Genomic DNA, 14885 nt, shown 5'->3' with positions numbered 1-14885 from the left:
TGAACGTCCACAAGATGGCGCTGTCAGATAAGGAAATTTGGTTAGACTAAATGTCTTTAATCAGTACCTGTAATCTTTAAGCAAACATATGCCTGAATATCCGCAGAAATAAGCGCAATTTAACAAACTCAAACTAGGATATTTAATAAAAATGTCAAAATCTGTTGAACAACGACAACAACAAAGACTTTTGCATTTGGTTGCAGAGCCTTTGGAATAATAGCCTTTTAAATGCTTCTTGCACAATCTACATCCACATCTGGAAGCTTCTTGCTCCTGTACGCCGGTAGTTTGTGGTTGCTATGCGCTTAAGTTCCCAGCAGTGGACAGAACAGAATTACATAGGATACAGTAAAGACGGTTGATGACAGAGAAGCTGTACTTGCGATGGCAGATTTCAGCAGTCCCCCAAAAGGACTCAAAATTGGTCAGTATAAATCAATATTTTGCTTCTTAGATCTTGGTGTGTATATGTAAGATCCAAGTCACTCTCCTGCTGAAAGACCAATGACCTTCAACCCAAACCTAGTTTTCTCAACCAACACATTTCATGCTAAAATGCCTTTGAATTGTTGGTTATGTTTAATGCCCTTGAAACCAGAGGAAACAATTCAACCCAACACCATAAGAAAGATTCCCATCAAGTTTCAGGCCTTCTGTAGGTCGGTGTTTTTCTCCTGAAAAAATCAAGGTGTACTAATGCTATTGACCAGGACTCTATTAAGTATTTGGTTTATGAATCCATACAACTGGTGGTGAGAGCTCAAAACTGTATCATTTAAGCATGTGAAATTCATTATATTTTGATCATCTTTATTGATGACAGAAACAAAGTGCACAAGCATTAAAAACAACACAAGACATAATGACTATATTGTTAAAACTCAAGATTGAAAACTTTATATAAAAAAAACATCAGTAAACAATGCTACTGCAGTAATCTTATCATGATTCCATCATCCAGAAAACCTAGACCCTTCAGGCAACCTGTGCCATTAATCTGTACCATTAGTGAAGGGGCAATGCAATATGGAGTTGCCATGGCAATATCTGGTCTCTTTATGGTGCAGTTGCCTTGTATAGTCCTATACAAAGTGCTAACCAAACAAAGAAAAATGTGTGCCTGTGAATGCTACTTCCCAACCTCCAGAGGATACTAAGTAGTCCTGTCAGACATAGTTACACATAATATAAAACATATGGAATATATGTAGGACTATATGCAAAAAGTGATTTCTAAAAGCACCATTTTCGGTCACATTGTGCAAATTCATTTTTTGTTTCAAATGTATTGCACAACAATGAGAAAATTAATCAAAATGGATACATTTATATAACTAGACTTTTTACAATGGACATAGATCATAGCCACAGCCAACATCCTCATATGGTCTAAGTGTGTCTTCAGAATCAAATTTTCATAAATCAGCAATATCTCACAGCACATTATAGCACTGCGTTCAATGCAGTGTGGACATACCCGATGTCAAACTTTTTCTATTTTTATTTTATGATTAAAAAACATTTTAAAAAAACAACAAAACAGGGGGTACATATCTTTATAGATCTTCATAAACATAACAAATTAAATGACATACGACACAGAAATAAAGCAAATACCCAGTTGCATATGTTCAGCCTGAGTAGAAGGTCATGTTGTGCCATTCTACACAGCTGGAGACTGATTATACAGGCTGGGGGGACATATGTCCCAGTGAAGCATGCTGAGTTGCCAGGATAAAAACTTATAACTGTGTGCACTGTGGCAACCTCAAGTTGTGTGCGATACAATGATGACGTCCTCATGAGACGAGACCTTCATTACCTGTTGCAAAACACTTTAGTGAATGCTCAGCAACCAAGCCAGTCCTTTGTGATTTCACCCAGCTTGACAATCTTCAAGCTGCTGTCTTCTAGTTTGAAATAGTGGTTTCCTTTGAAGAAATAGCTGTAATCTGTTAAAGGCAAGCACAATGGTGTTTAGAATTTCTATTTTGAATTGGATTGTGTTAAAGAGGTGAAACTATTTTACAACAACAGTAAAACAATCACATCTGTATAGAATCACATCAGCAGCATACTCAGTTTCAATCAAGGAGCCAATCAGGCTCTGCAGAAGCTGAAGTTGCACATGTCTCTCTCTGAGTTATGCTAATCAAACAGCATACAGAGGCACCTCTGTAGATGGTCACAGACTTGCTTTATATAAATCTGTGTGGGGATGGGGCTATGTGATGCTTACAGTACTGTGTGTATATTAGAAAAGTAGAAATGGAAAAATCCCAAGGCAAAAATCTGCATACCCGTCTCTAACCTCAGGGATACCTGGCTGACTGTGACTGCCTCACAACAAATTTACTGGGATTTCCATGCCAAAAATGTACCATCATCTATGTCTTGCACCAAAACTTCAATAGCCTTCAACCCAGCAGACAAAGTCATCATAAACTCTTATGTGTCACTTACTTGCTGCAAATCAAATTACTGAGTCAGCAACATGAAGCATCTGTTCTCCTACTCACAGTCCTGTCTTCCATCATGGTCAGGCTGCAGATCCCTCCTTAAATTTCAAACTATTCACTTTCCTCTTTCATTTGCTTACATTTTTGTGAGGGCAGCTCCCTCTAAACGGACCTCTGAGTTCCAGAATATTGGGAGTTTTACTGTCAGAGGCACAGTTCCAGAATCACTCATAGAGCTGATTAGATGTTCCCTACAACTCACCAGAACGAAGATGCAGACAGTAAAATCTGCAGTGTTAAAACTGTAAAAAGTCTAGGGATTACTATGCCAACCAGTTCACCCTTTGGTCCAGAACAAGATATCTCAACAACCATTAGACTGGTATTTTTCTTCTTTCTGTGAAATTCTAGTTGGAAACAGAACCCTGCATGGAACTGTTTTCTTAATCTAGAGTATCTCCCTCTGGATTTCTGACCATTATTGCACACTCCTGCAAGATTTGCATCATGTCCCACAGGGCTCCCAATCCCAATGCCCCTCTCTAGTGATAATCATCTAACAATCCCATAGCTATTTATGGCAATAAATACAGAAGCAATAAAGGCACAAACTCTTAGGATTTACATAATTAGGCACACTGACAACACAGTAGTATCACAAAGCCACAGTTAAATAAGCCGTATAGAAAATGTGAAAGTGCGATATGCCGTGTTGAGTGCTGGCACGAGACTGCGTGGTTAGATTTAGTTTAGTTTGGCAAAACATTGTAAGCTTAAAACCTAGTAGAGAGGGGGGTGGAGATTAGATTAAACAAATTATAGTACCTAGCAAAACATTCAGCGATGTGCTCATGTTATGGAACCGTATGCTGTGGGTTTTATGAGCATTTTAATAACAAAGTTTTTCTTAACTCGCATATATATTTGATATGTGTTCATGAGGATTAGAAATGTAGAATTCATTTTAAAGGCTGACCTTACAGTTTGAGCTCAGAAACACTATCATGAGGATATAATTCATGGTCTGTGAATTCTGTGTGTGTATAATGGAGAGCAAGCAAGAACACAATATGGTTTCCAAACAAACTGATATACGACAGATATACTTCACATTGTGTACTGGTGTCGTTTGCTTGCTAAATCACATGCAAGGAGTGTGTTAACATTTCACGACTACTAGCATGAGGTTAATATCAATTTCCTTATGTTAAGTATTTTTCCATCTTTTGCAGAGATGGACATACATCTACTGCCAAAGCTGTGACTGATGTGAAAAACAATTCAGCAAATAATTGCATGCTAATACCATCCTTCTTATTGTAAACAAGTTAGCTGTACTCAGATCAAAGCATTGCTGTGTTTAACAAAGTTTCTAGCATGGGTAGACTCTTAGCCTCTTTAAAATGTAATGACTTGGCTTGAATCCAATGCTGCTTAATGGAAAATGCTGTTAAAATATATGGTTTATTTTGAAAATCCTTTCCATATATGTCAGCTATGTTTAATCTGTAGAGTTTAGCACAAAACCTTTATTTTGGTGTTTTTCAATTTTTGTCAATTCATAAGGCTTACTGCTCGCTTCAGGTTAGATTTCACTCTGCAAATCTTTCAGAAACTCTCACACATGATCAATCAGAAAGAAATATATTATCATGTTGTTACCAATGCCATTCAGGCTGAAGGCAGAGTCGATGCCGTCTGGGATGCCATTCCAGGAATCAGCAATAAGTCTGGGAAAGCCAGGGTCCATTTTCTTCCTGTCTTCATCGTATCTGTGCACAGATAACAATGACAGATGAAAGTGCATCTTTAAAGCAGTGCCTCAGAGTTCCTCCACACATATACATAGACTATTTTTTTCCATGGCGACAAAACAGTGAGTCACCTGCACTACAAAATCCCATGTTGTGTAAGATCTAACAGCTCTATTGTGCTTGACAGTGCAGTTAAAGACTTAGCAAGGACTAACTCAGTCCAGATGTATACTGCAATAGGAGGCTATGACAGCAACAACTAAAGCTATGGTGGGTTAGGTAATGGGTTTAGGCTTTAAATGGTTGCGTAAGCTTTCCCTCCCCTTACCTCCAGAATTTGTCCCCAGCAAAAAGGTAAGTTTTCCTGTTCTTCCTGAAGTTAAAGGCAGCGTCGATTTGTGACAGATCAGTGGGTAAGTCAAGGCTGGAGAGCCTCTTTGGATAGCCTCTCTCCAGCTCATCTGCTTTGTAAATCCATATCTCATTGCCTAGGATAGAAGAGCCAGAAAAAGAGTAGAAACTTAGAGTCATGTATTAAACTAATGGAAAGAACATTTTTTAACACAGGACTTTCTAAATCAAGCAGTTATTCCCTATTCCTACAAATCTAGAGTGAGATCATCGGTCAGCTATTCACCAAGCCATTAAATCCTCAATTATATTTTGTAAATCTCATCAGTATTCAGGAAACTTGTCATATTAGGACGATGCTGAGAATGTATCACATACCACTAATAACTATGGTGGAATATCTCAAGTGCTAACCACACACACAAGAGTGCTCAGCCAACATTCCTGATACTCCTAATATTTCAGTTCATAGAAATGGCTGATCAAATGGTAAAATGGTGGTGAAATCGTGAGGAAAACGCTTTATATCTCACACAAAATGGATCTGCTTGCAAAGCCATCATTATTCAGAAAGATCTAGACTTGCACTTTCTTTAGTTTCTTGCTTTCTTCTGCATACCTGCGAAGAAGACCGTTTTCTCCTCCACAGGGTTTTCATAGGCAGCATCAATCTTGGCAGGCAGGTCAGGCCAGTATGTGGCCACTAGCATAGGACCACTGGGCTTGCTTCGGAAGTTGACTGACCTGAACAGGAACCTGGCAGAGAGAGAATGAGTGGGTGAGCGATCGTAAGGTAGATGAGTTGGAGATGAAATCAGAGTGAGAGTGAAAGAGGAGCAGACGGGGGTTGATGCGAAGAAAGGGTGTGTGTGTGTGTGTGTGTTTGTGTCGTGGGGTTTAGTGCAAGTGCTTCACTGCCCCAGCCAGCCACAATGGCCTGATTCATGAGCATCTGGTTCTCGTTAGGACTAACACTGCAGACGCCAGCGGAACAAGACCCATCTTGCCTGGATTTCCAATATACAGCTGCACAACAGCAGCAGCTTCCCAAACTCTTTTCCACTGACCTATTTTCGAGCAGGAAAAAAATCTGCCTACAGCAAAAATAAGAGTCATAAAGATGACGCGAAGACGGGAATAAAACTAACGAACATATATAACACATGCCAAAATCTGTAATTTGTCAGGATGAAAGATGAGGCAAATCCCAGCCTGAACTAACAATCTGCAAATTTTGTTATCCTAGATGTGCTCCTGTGACTCACTCTGCTAAGTTCATGTCAAGCACAAACGATATCCAGAGGGTTTCAATATGTATAAAAGCTTTGATTTAATCTTTTCCCCTGTCTTTTAGTCCCTTACATATCTAATTTAAAGTAAAAAACAATATCTGCTTGAGGGCTCGCAGAGAGGACAGACTCTCAGGACACAGCAAGAGACTTCTGCAAAGCACCAGTGATAGTCCAGATTTTTGAACCTCTTTTTCCATTCACTTTGTTTTACCTTTCATTTAGTACAGTTTGAATACATAAATGCTGAGACTACTCTTCTCTTTTAAATAGACAATCCATTTATCTTGTATTTGTAGATGTAAAGTAGCATTATAACTCTGTATTAAAGACGGTTGACGACAGTGTGATATGACACAGCTCTTGAAGACATGGCAGCCTCACTTATGTCCACTTAACGGGATTTTAAACCCCACTCAAGTTTTATGTTGTGAAAAACTTTAGGAAAATCTCATGCTGAAATGTGTAAGGGTGGCAGGTTACGTAAAAAGACCATCTGACAGTTAAAGAGTGTCTGATTTATAGTAATTCTGTTTTTTCTTTTTAAATGATACCCCGTCACACATATGATTTCTTCTGCAGCCATCCAGCATGTGTGCGTTCAGCAATGTCTTGGCTAAAAGGCAGTTTTTGTTGGTAGAGGTCTTAGACTGCCTTACATTTGAAGAAAATTGTTACAGCATCAGGATGCAGATGTGGGTTATTTTCACATCCTTGCTAATACAAACAAAGCTTAATACTATGACTTGTTCATTTCTTTTATTAAAGTGAAACACGGCCACACAAAACACAGCCGTTTTTATCACTGCTGTAAGCGTGGAGCACAGTCTTTCATCAAATATGCTGCTTCAAAACGTAAGCAACCTTAATATGTTGTTGTGGGGTGCACGACTCATGCAGTGTGCAGCACAAAATCTGAAGGCAGTTGCACTTGTTTAGAATGAAACTTTCATTGGAACAGCAAATGTTTAGTTGACTGTCCTGTCAACAGGGACTCTTTTCGGCCCTCTGTTGTATTTCTGGCAGGGTGGTGATTCAATGAGTCTTTCAGTATAATACATGCGAGTGTTGGTAAATTGAGCAGGAATTAAACCTTTTAAATTCTGTTGTAAAGACCCTATATTTGCTATGCGCTTGGATACAAGCAAATGAGTGAGTTACTTGCAACAGATCTACTCTGCAGGTTGTTTCTATAGGGCAGACTTTATAATAGCCTTTTCCTTAAGCCTCTAGACAGACAGACGCACATTTATGCTGAGCTAAGAGAGTGCTACAAGCATTACTCACTGCACCTTGTTAAGATTTGTCCTACATTGTGCTTGTGCTGATTCAGCAGAAAGACAGAATCCTCTTTTACAACGAAGGAGTCATGTAAGTGTTAGCCCCATAGCGAGAGAGCAGATCTACTTTCGTGAAGCTATAAAACTTTGCTTGTACCAAAGCTCTGCAGAACACAAAACTGACATGGCCTTCAGGCAACTCATTAAGAAAGATCAACTTGTATACACTGAATCTTTGCGAGTCTGAGAGTAGATGGGTGCCCTTCTCTAATTCATGTCAGTGGCTTGAAATCAGTCTTTATTTTGTTACTATTCATTTTATTTATACCACCCTGGGATTGCAGCAATATCCTTGATTGTGATGCAAAATACTCCCTTAATTCAACTGGTTTTCTCATATTTATTATTAACTGTATGTTTATTCATCACTATTTAATCATCAATTAGAGAAATGGCCTCATAACTCAAATAAGGTATGCAGTGATAATGATTATCAGCTCTTCTGAAACCCAACAAGACTACCCCATAAGTATTCAGATGGCATGTTTGAACCTGTAGGCCACTTTCAGAGATCACAGAACAGCAACAATGGTGATACACAGAAGGTCCGTGTTTCTGTGTCTGTCTAAATCTTTAGGCCAGTAAAGCTTCAAAGAGAATTAGGTTTCAGCTCAGCTTGAGTTCCAACAAGTGGCCCAAAGTTTCACGGTCCGCAGAGCACTCTTTGAGTCTTTGTGCTGCTCTGCTGCTCACAGCAAATGTGTGGATAAGAGACACAGCCGGGTGAAATGTAAATCTGCAAATCTGCATTAAAGGAGCATGTGTGAGCAAGACTGTGGCTTGTTGCTCTCGGGTTCTAACTTAATAGCCTCAGCGAAGCAAACTATAAAACCGAAAGAGTCGACTCTGTGGTGGGGAGATCTGCTGGTCTGTTTGTTTTGGACTCATTCCAAAAAATAGCTGCATCACATATACAGTTCTGCTACCCTTAAAATGACAAAGAGTCAATGTTTCAACACTGCTGCTCATGCTTTGTTTGTGCTTTCTAACAGTTCCTATTCAGCCACATTATTATGTCTTTGTCTCTCGGAGGAATCTGTCTGTAGCAAAGTAGCATTTTCTGTCCTTCATGAAGGAAAACACACTGACTCACAAAGACACGCAGCACTTCATGAATCTCTTCTCCTACGCAGCCATAGCCAGCAGACACACTCTAAGCTTACAAAACTTTGGATTCACTGGCGCCGGTGGAGCAGAGGATTGCAGACTGTGTTTATGACTAATGACTATTTTGGTTGTCACTGTGTGAGGAAAGGAATATTTTTGTTTTGCCCACTTTCTAATTGCCACATCAAACATTCAAACCACACTGTTCAAGTGAAACAAGCCTACAATATGACAAACAACAATCTCACTGAAAAATCATGTATAACTGATCATTGTTTACGACTGGTTTAAAATGTTTGAGGCTGCCTTATTTCAGTTACATGAATGATAAAGCGGAACTGGGCAATTAGGTTTGAATGTGATTCTTCTTGTGGTTCACTGACGGGAAATTCTACCAGACTGTGGCAATGCCTGTAAGGTTCAAAAGAGTCAACAACAGCCTTCACATTGCATTTAAGACTAAAAAAAAAAAGATAACGACAACATCAATGCTTGTATGCCATGTCAACACCTGAAAATGTTCATGGCTTATGCATTGTTCCTTGGCCCCATTGACACAACATTAGCACACATCCTTTTAAAAGAATTACCTGTCTTTGAAGAAAAAGGTCTCTCCTCTGATTTGTGCAACAGCATCAAAGACAACCGGCTCTTTACAGATGTCCATTGGAGTGACAGGACCCTGGGTTGGATCCAAAGGCTTGTCTGTTGACGCACCTGTCATAGGATTTATCAGAAGATTACAATTTTGAGGGAGAAACCACACACTCAGTGTAACCTAATCTCCACTGGTGACAAATAAAAAAAACACACCATTTTAGCATGATGGTACACGTTATAGTTTTACTCACCATAGAGCTCTTGGATGCCTTGGATGTCATCATGAGAAAGTCTGAAGTCTTTGGTAAAAGTGTAAATGGGAGCCATCAGTGCTCCGGGGTCCTGAGAATGTTCCAAACCAAGAGCATGGCCAAACTCATGGGCTGCCACAAGGAACAAACTGTAGCCTAAAAGCAAGTCCAATCAAATGAGTGTATGAGTTATTTCCTAATGTCTCCTAAAGGAAAAAAAAGCAAGTTTCTTTGAAGGTTTGCATGACTTAATTCAACTCATCCTCACATGTCTGAATTTATTTCACATAGTGCTTATTTTCCCTGCTAGTTGGAATGACTTTTGACATTGAGATAGACCAAAAAAAACAAAAAAAAAACATCTTTGTTTTGTTCTTTGTGGTCATTCCACTTGGCAGCTGTCACCTGAAACAATAGCAAGAACTGCTTGGAAATACTAATGACCAATACATTCATACCTTGATCAGGACAGAAACCCCATTTGCGGTCATCATCATAGCTCTTGGTGGTGCTGCACCACATCTTGCCATCGCTGCGTCCTGAGGTAGTGCAGGAGTCATAGCTGTCTCCGAGGAAGGTGAAGGGAAAGACACAGGGGCTCCCCTCTGCATTTCCTCCCACTGTTGACATCGCTAAACATTGCAACACAAGGCAACATCTATTAAGATGATATGCTTAGTGAAGTTTAGTAACTTATGAACTGATTTGTATGCCAAAACATGTTTGTCGTTGCATTGAACTGTGAAATGAGTACAGATGATGTTGAAAACAGCACCACGACAGCAGCTGGCACAACAAAAATACCATCAACAGCTAATCCACAAGGCACAAACCCAAAAAAGCACCCGCCCAAATTGATTTTCTTTCAAAGAAAGATCATTTTCAATCTGGCAACACTAGTTCTGTGTTGTTCTTTTTTTCCTTTTCTTTTTTTTTTTAAAAAAGCACAAGTTTCTCACAGAAAGTTCTGCAACAAAGCTACAGTCCTAATCAAATAAAAAAATGATCATACTGTTCTTTGTCTGTATCCCCCTCTCCTGCTCTCCCTCTACTCCTAAAACCAGTCACACTGACAGAATGGAAAATAAGCTCCATCATTCCATGTTAAAATACTTTCACAGCTATTTAGCCGACCATGACCAAGACCAAATAACCCCAGCTGGAGAATTCCTGTAATGTGTAGTGATTCCAAGGTAATGTGCTGATATGTAAAGGGGAAATCAGAGGGTTGACGATGCCACATACCAGTTTCGGGGCAGAAGCCATAGGATTTGTCACGGTCATAGTCTTCAGTAGTAGCACACCAACGGTAACCATCATCTCTGCCCTCCGTAGTGCAGCTGTCATACTTCTCCCCCTGAAAGGTGAATGGGAATTTACACGGAGCACCCTCTCCATTCCCACCAAGGGTGAAAAGTACTGTAAAGCAAAACAAACAGTTAAGTTTTATAGAGGACCTAACGGCATTACACAGATTGCAATCTTATGACGGCAATACATCTTTGTTTTTTCTTTCTTTAACAGAAAGGCAGAAGCCAAACAAAATAGGCAACTCTGCTGCAAACAGGCCTTTGCTCATGTTCACATCATATAAAACAACGTTGTACATGTGTACTTTGGCTGTTGGTTGTAACATGCTTATGATAATGTTAGTACCACGGACAGCAACATTAACACAGACAAACAAAACATCTGACAAAGCCTCCGCTTCTAAAGTGGGGCAGTAACTTGGAAAAGAAATGTTCCATAATCCACTTCAAATGAAGACAACAACACTGTCCTGGCATATGGTTCAACCTACTTTCTTCATGTCCAAAATCAGAGGAACAGCTGTGAATATAACAATAATCTGATATGAAGCATTTGCCAGCTTCAACTCACCAAAACACTAAATGTTCTATAAGATGCAAGCTGGATGTGATACCACTGTTGCAAAGATAAAAAGTGGCTACAAAGGCATAAATCTTCAAAGATACAAAAGTCAAATGTGTTAGGGGACACTGCAGTGTATACATGTGTTTAAAATGGGAGAACCAGTTGAGAAACTTACATTCATGAGGGCAGAAACCGTATTTGCCATCTTCATCAAAGTTGTAAGAGGTAGAGCACCACAGGAAGCCATCATCGCGGCCCTGAGACGTACAGCTGTTGTACTCGGTGCCCATGAACAGGAAGGGGAATTTACAGAACTCTCCATCAGCATTTCCAAACTTCGCCTTCACAACTGTTAAAAAAAAAAAAAACATGCCTGTACTGATGCCTTTTAATGCCCTAACTCATTTACCATAAATCATGCTCTACAGTTTTATCAAGCAGCTTCCTGCGAGAAGTAAGTCACTGCCTCAAGAGTATTGAAAGCTGTTAAAAAGAAGGCTTTGAAAACTACTTTACCTGACAGTATAATGTCAAGTCCACATGGAGTAACATTTCACAATAAAAACACATGCTCATCGAATATATCACCTGTTTTCAGGCTTTTCTAAAGCACAGGGAAAAAAATGCTTCTGCACAATTTGTAAATCTAAAGACGAGGACATTAATAATGACAAATATTCAGAGAAAAATTATCTGGGTCACTGTGTACGAATACAAATGTGTGCAATGGAGATTTTCTTTTCTATTCCGCTTCCAGATGGCTGCACTTTCATATATCAAGTGCCACAAAGTTCAAACAAAGTTAAAGCAATCAGACAAAACAAAGTCAAAATAGTATCATCAATGTCCTAATCTCACCTGAAGTAATAAAGCTGATTTCGTTGTTTAGTAATAATTGATGGCAAAATCCTCCTGATAAACTGTTACAGTGCAATACATGAACAGCTGCAGCTAAATAAGCTTTTTCTGAGAGGCATTTCTCCCTTACCTTGGCCCTCTCCCAAGGTCCACTGCTCATCATCATCAAAGTGGGAGTCTCCTCCAATTCCTGGCCCCGGGGCAAAGGCATGAGCCAAGAGGCCATCCTTGCCATCAAAAGGGTATCCATCCCCATGCTCTGTTGATAAAATGTCAAGGAAAACTGAGAAAAAAGTCTGTTTTTGGATGTGATGTGACATTTGCATGTGTATTCAATGTTCCTGTTTTTAAAACTACAATTTAATCAAGTCTGAGCACAGCATTTTTGTTTGTCTTCCCCTGTTATTACTGGATTCCTGTCTAGCTAAGGCTAGGCCGAAATATATTACAACACTGTAAGTAAGTATCAAGTGCTTATTTTAGCTGGAATGACTGGAATGACCTGTGTTAGGACCACAATTTCCACAGTTTTATTATGTGCTCCTAAAATATACGATAGCGGCGGGAAGAGCCACAAGAAAACATGAGTGTTACTGCTCCTCCGCTATGAGTCTACAGGCCAGTGAGCTTTTAGCCAACTGGTTTCTGGTTGGTGGAGTGCTTAAACAGTGACTATGAATTTTGATCTTACGTGTTGTTTATGTTGAGAAACACAGTTACAGTTTTGGGGGGAAAGTATCAACATTTTGCTAAGTCTACATTTACAGTACGTTTCACACATGAAATTACACAAAATATACACGTGGCGTACCGTTGCGACCAAAATTAACCATGATGTCAGCCTCTCCGTCCATGATGCGGGTGAAAGTGAGCGGTGTGACATCGCTCCACACTTTAAAGGCTCTAAAGAAAGCGTCATTTATGACTTCCTCATCCAGATCAGGAGTGTATCCCAGGATTCTACAACATGTTCAGGGTAAATAATTAGAAATCATGAAATAGAAGGAAGGTTTAAACAGATGAGATCAGAATAACAAAAAGCTGTTGTAATCAGCTTTTAAAACTTATTCTGCAAAGGTGGTGCTCGTGTCTCAAATTTTGCAAAGCTAGTTCCTCTCTGTTTTTAACTTAAGACAATGGAAATGAGGCCGGACAACACTCTATGAGTCATCTGTGAGAGCGCTTCCTGAAACTTTCTTCAGCTACAAACCAACGCAATCTACTGTGCCTGTCTACCAAGTGCTTTTCCTGAAAACAGTCTGAGATCTCAGTTATTGTTTTTGGCTTGCAGTCCTTCTTCCAAACACAAAGGCAGACGGGGCTGGAAAGATCAGGGCACACAAAAAATGCTAATGTAAGTAAACTAAATCCACACTGTTGTCAACCTCAAACAGAATGAAAACAAGGGCCCTGACACATACTGTGTAGGAATGCTGGTGTTAGCAAGACATAAGAGGAGGGGTGACTGGAGCTGAGGGAGGGTGGTTGTGTTTAGAGGTCAGGCGGGGGCAAGAATCATTTCACAATAACTCAAATGCTTTTGTTTACGGGCAGCTTTTGGGATGGGTTAAGACTGGCAAGCATCATACTGTACATTAAACCCTGATGTGACAGTTCGAAGAATTTAGCAGATCCGTTTGTCCCTTTTTTTCATGGACAAAAGAGCCTCCATCATATCATCAATTGAGCACTAATTCAGAGTTAACATGCACTGGCAGCCACCTCCATCAATACATTTGTGAAGGCGTCACCAGAAAAATGAAGGTAATTTAAGCGTCTGACCTGTAGGTGATGTCTTTTTTCTGCCACAAGGGCTTCCTGTGGAAGAAGTTGTAATTGGCAACATCTGGGACGCCACAGCGGGGCTTTTTCATGATCTCCACAGTTTTGGCATCAATCTCTCCAGTTTCTTGCAGAGCAAAGAACTTCTGCATTTTCTTCAGGGTGTCTTTGAGCATCATGAGGTTGCATCTGTCTTGTGGGCATCCATAAAACTTATTCAGATAGTGCTACAAGGGGGTTAAAGTAAAAAAGAAGTGGTTCAAGTGAATTATTATTTTTTTTAAATAAAATAAAATGTGTCAAATATTACCTAACGGTTCACTTTTTCTTCTTTTAAAGTAAAGGCCTAATTCATTTACTCACTTAGACATATTGCTGGGGGGGAAAAAAGACCATAAACTTACCAGAGCAACTTCTTTGTCTGTTTTGGGGGAGTCGTCTCCGGGAAACCGGATAATGGGAGAAGGACGAGCATTTGCTGCTTGAAAGGCTATGAACTGAACCAAAAACACTTTGAGAACAATCCGACGACAACTAAATATCGTCGGAAAGTCCATTTTACTCAGGTTAAGTCTATCTTAGGTGTGTTGAATGCCGTTTGTTCTGAGTTATAGTCTTTTTCAGCCAGTCAGCTTACTGCCTCCGCTCCTCCTTGTATATTTTTTTCCTCCTTTTCGGCACGTCCTGCAACTCGGCTCTCTGAACTTTCTCAGTACTGCTTGCTAATGCATTCCCACCCCCCCAGCGATACTTTCTGCGCAGTCTCCAGGTTGAGAATGAGGGACGGAGAAGCCTTCGGCGACACAGTGCGATGCACTTCTACCAATAGTTTTCACTTAGCCTCGTTTCTGCAACACCAAAACCAATTAAAAAGTTACTTTTGAACCGAGTGATAACTATGTCACTTGCTTGCAAAGTCCTGCCTCTCTTTCAGACTCATACACAAAACAATTCGCATTTTAAAGGGCCAGAAGTGGGTGTTGCCATTATCCTGCACATCTGTTTCTTCCAGCATCCCTGCTCCACCCTTTCACTTTTCGAACTTTTTCACACGACTTGAGAAACCCTTTCCCCCTGCAGACAATTGTCTGAAGATCACAGTAATACCTGATGCATTTCCACATAATCGGATGAATCGCTCTCGCAGACCCATTTAATTCCACTGACTCTTCTTGAGTACAACCTTGCATTATGTGTTGTAATGCTACTGGGGACC

The 14885-nt window shown here is 40.0% G+C and overlaps 1 protein-coding gene across 1 annotated transcript; it reads right to left on the bottom strand.

The window, feature by feature from the left end:
• Positions 1-796: 796 nt before the first annotated feature.
• mmp2 (matrix metallopeptidase 2) lies at positions 797-14608 on the bottom strand. Its single transcript, XM_072380197.1, has 13 exons — positions 14074-14608; positions 13670-13896; positions 12699-12847; positions 12018-12146; positions 11205-11378; positions 10400-10573; positions 9613-9786; positions 9155-9310; positions 8894-9020; positions 5187-5323; positions 4545-4704; positions 4125-4234; positions 797-1955 (listed from the first exon to the last, which is right to left on the bottom strand). The coding sequence occupies exons 1-13, from the start codon at positions 14224-14226 to the stop codon at positions 1852-1854; spliced, it is 1974 nt and encodes a 657-aa protein (XP_072236298.1). The 5' UTR covers positions 14227-14608; the 3' UTR covers positions 797-1851.
• Positions 14609-14885: the final 277 nt, after the last annotated feature.

The sequence above is a fragment of the Leuresthes tenuis genome, unplaced genomic scaffold (assembly GCF_036924035.1).
Source record: "Leuresthes tenuis unplaced genomic scaffold, fLeuTen1.0.hap1 SCAF_2, whole genome shotgun sequence".
Taxonomy (NCBI): domain Eukaryota; kingdom Metazoa; phylum Chordata; class Actinopteri; order Atheriniformes; family Atherinopsidae; genus Leuresthes; species Leuresthes tenuis.
The sequence above is the reverse complement of the archived record's forward strand: the minus strand, read 5'-3'. Positions and strand labels throughout refer to the sequence as shown.

Coding starts and splice junctions, on each gene's coding strand:
- mmp2 (XM_072380197.1), bottom strand. CDS start 14,226: ATGGACTTTCCGACGATATTTAGTTGTCGTCGGATTGTTCTCAAAGTG. Junction 12,147..12,698: donor GGTTAATTTTGGTCGCAACG/GTACGCCACGTG, acceptor TTTTATCAACAG/AGCATGGGGATGGATACCCT. Junction 9,021..9,154: donor AGGCATCCAAGAGCTCTATG/GTGAGTAAAACT, acceptor ATCCTATGACAG/GTGCGTCAACAGACAAGCCT.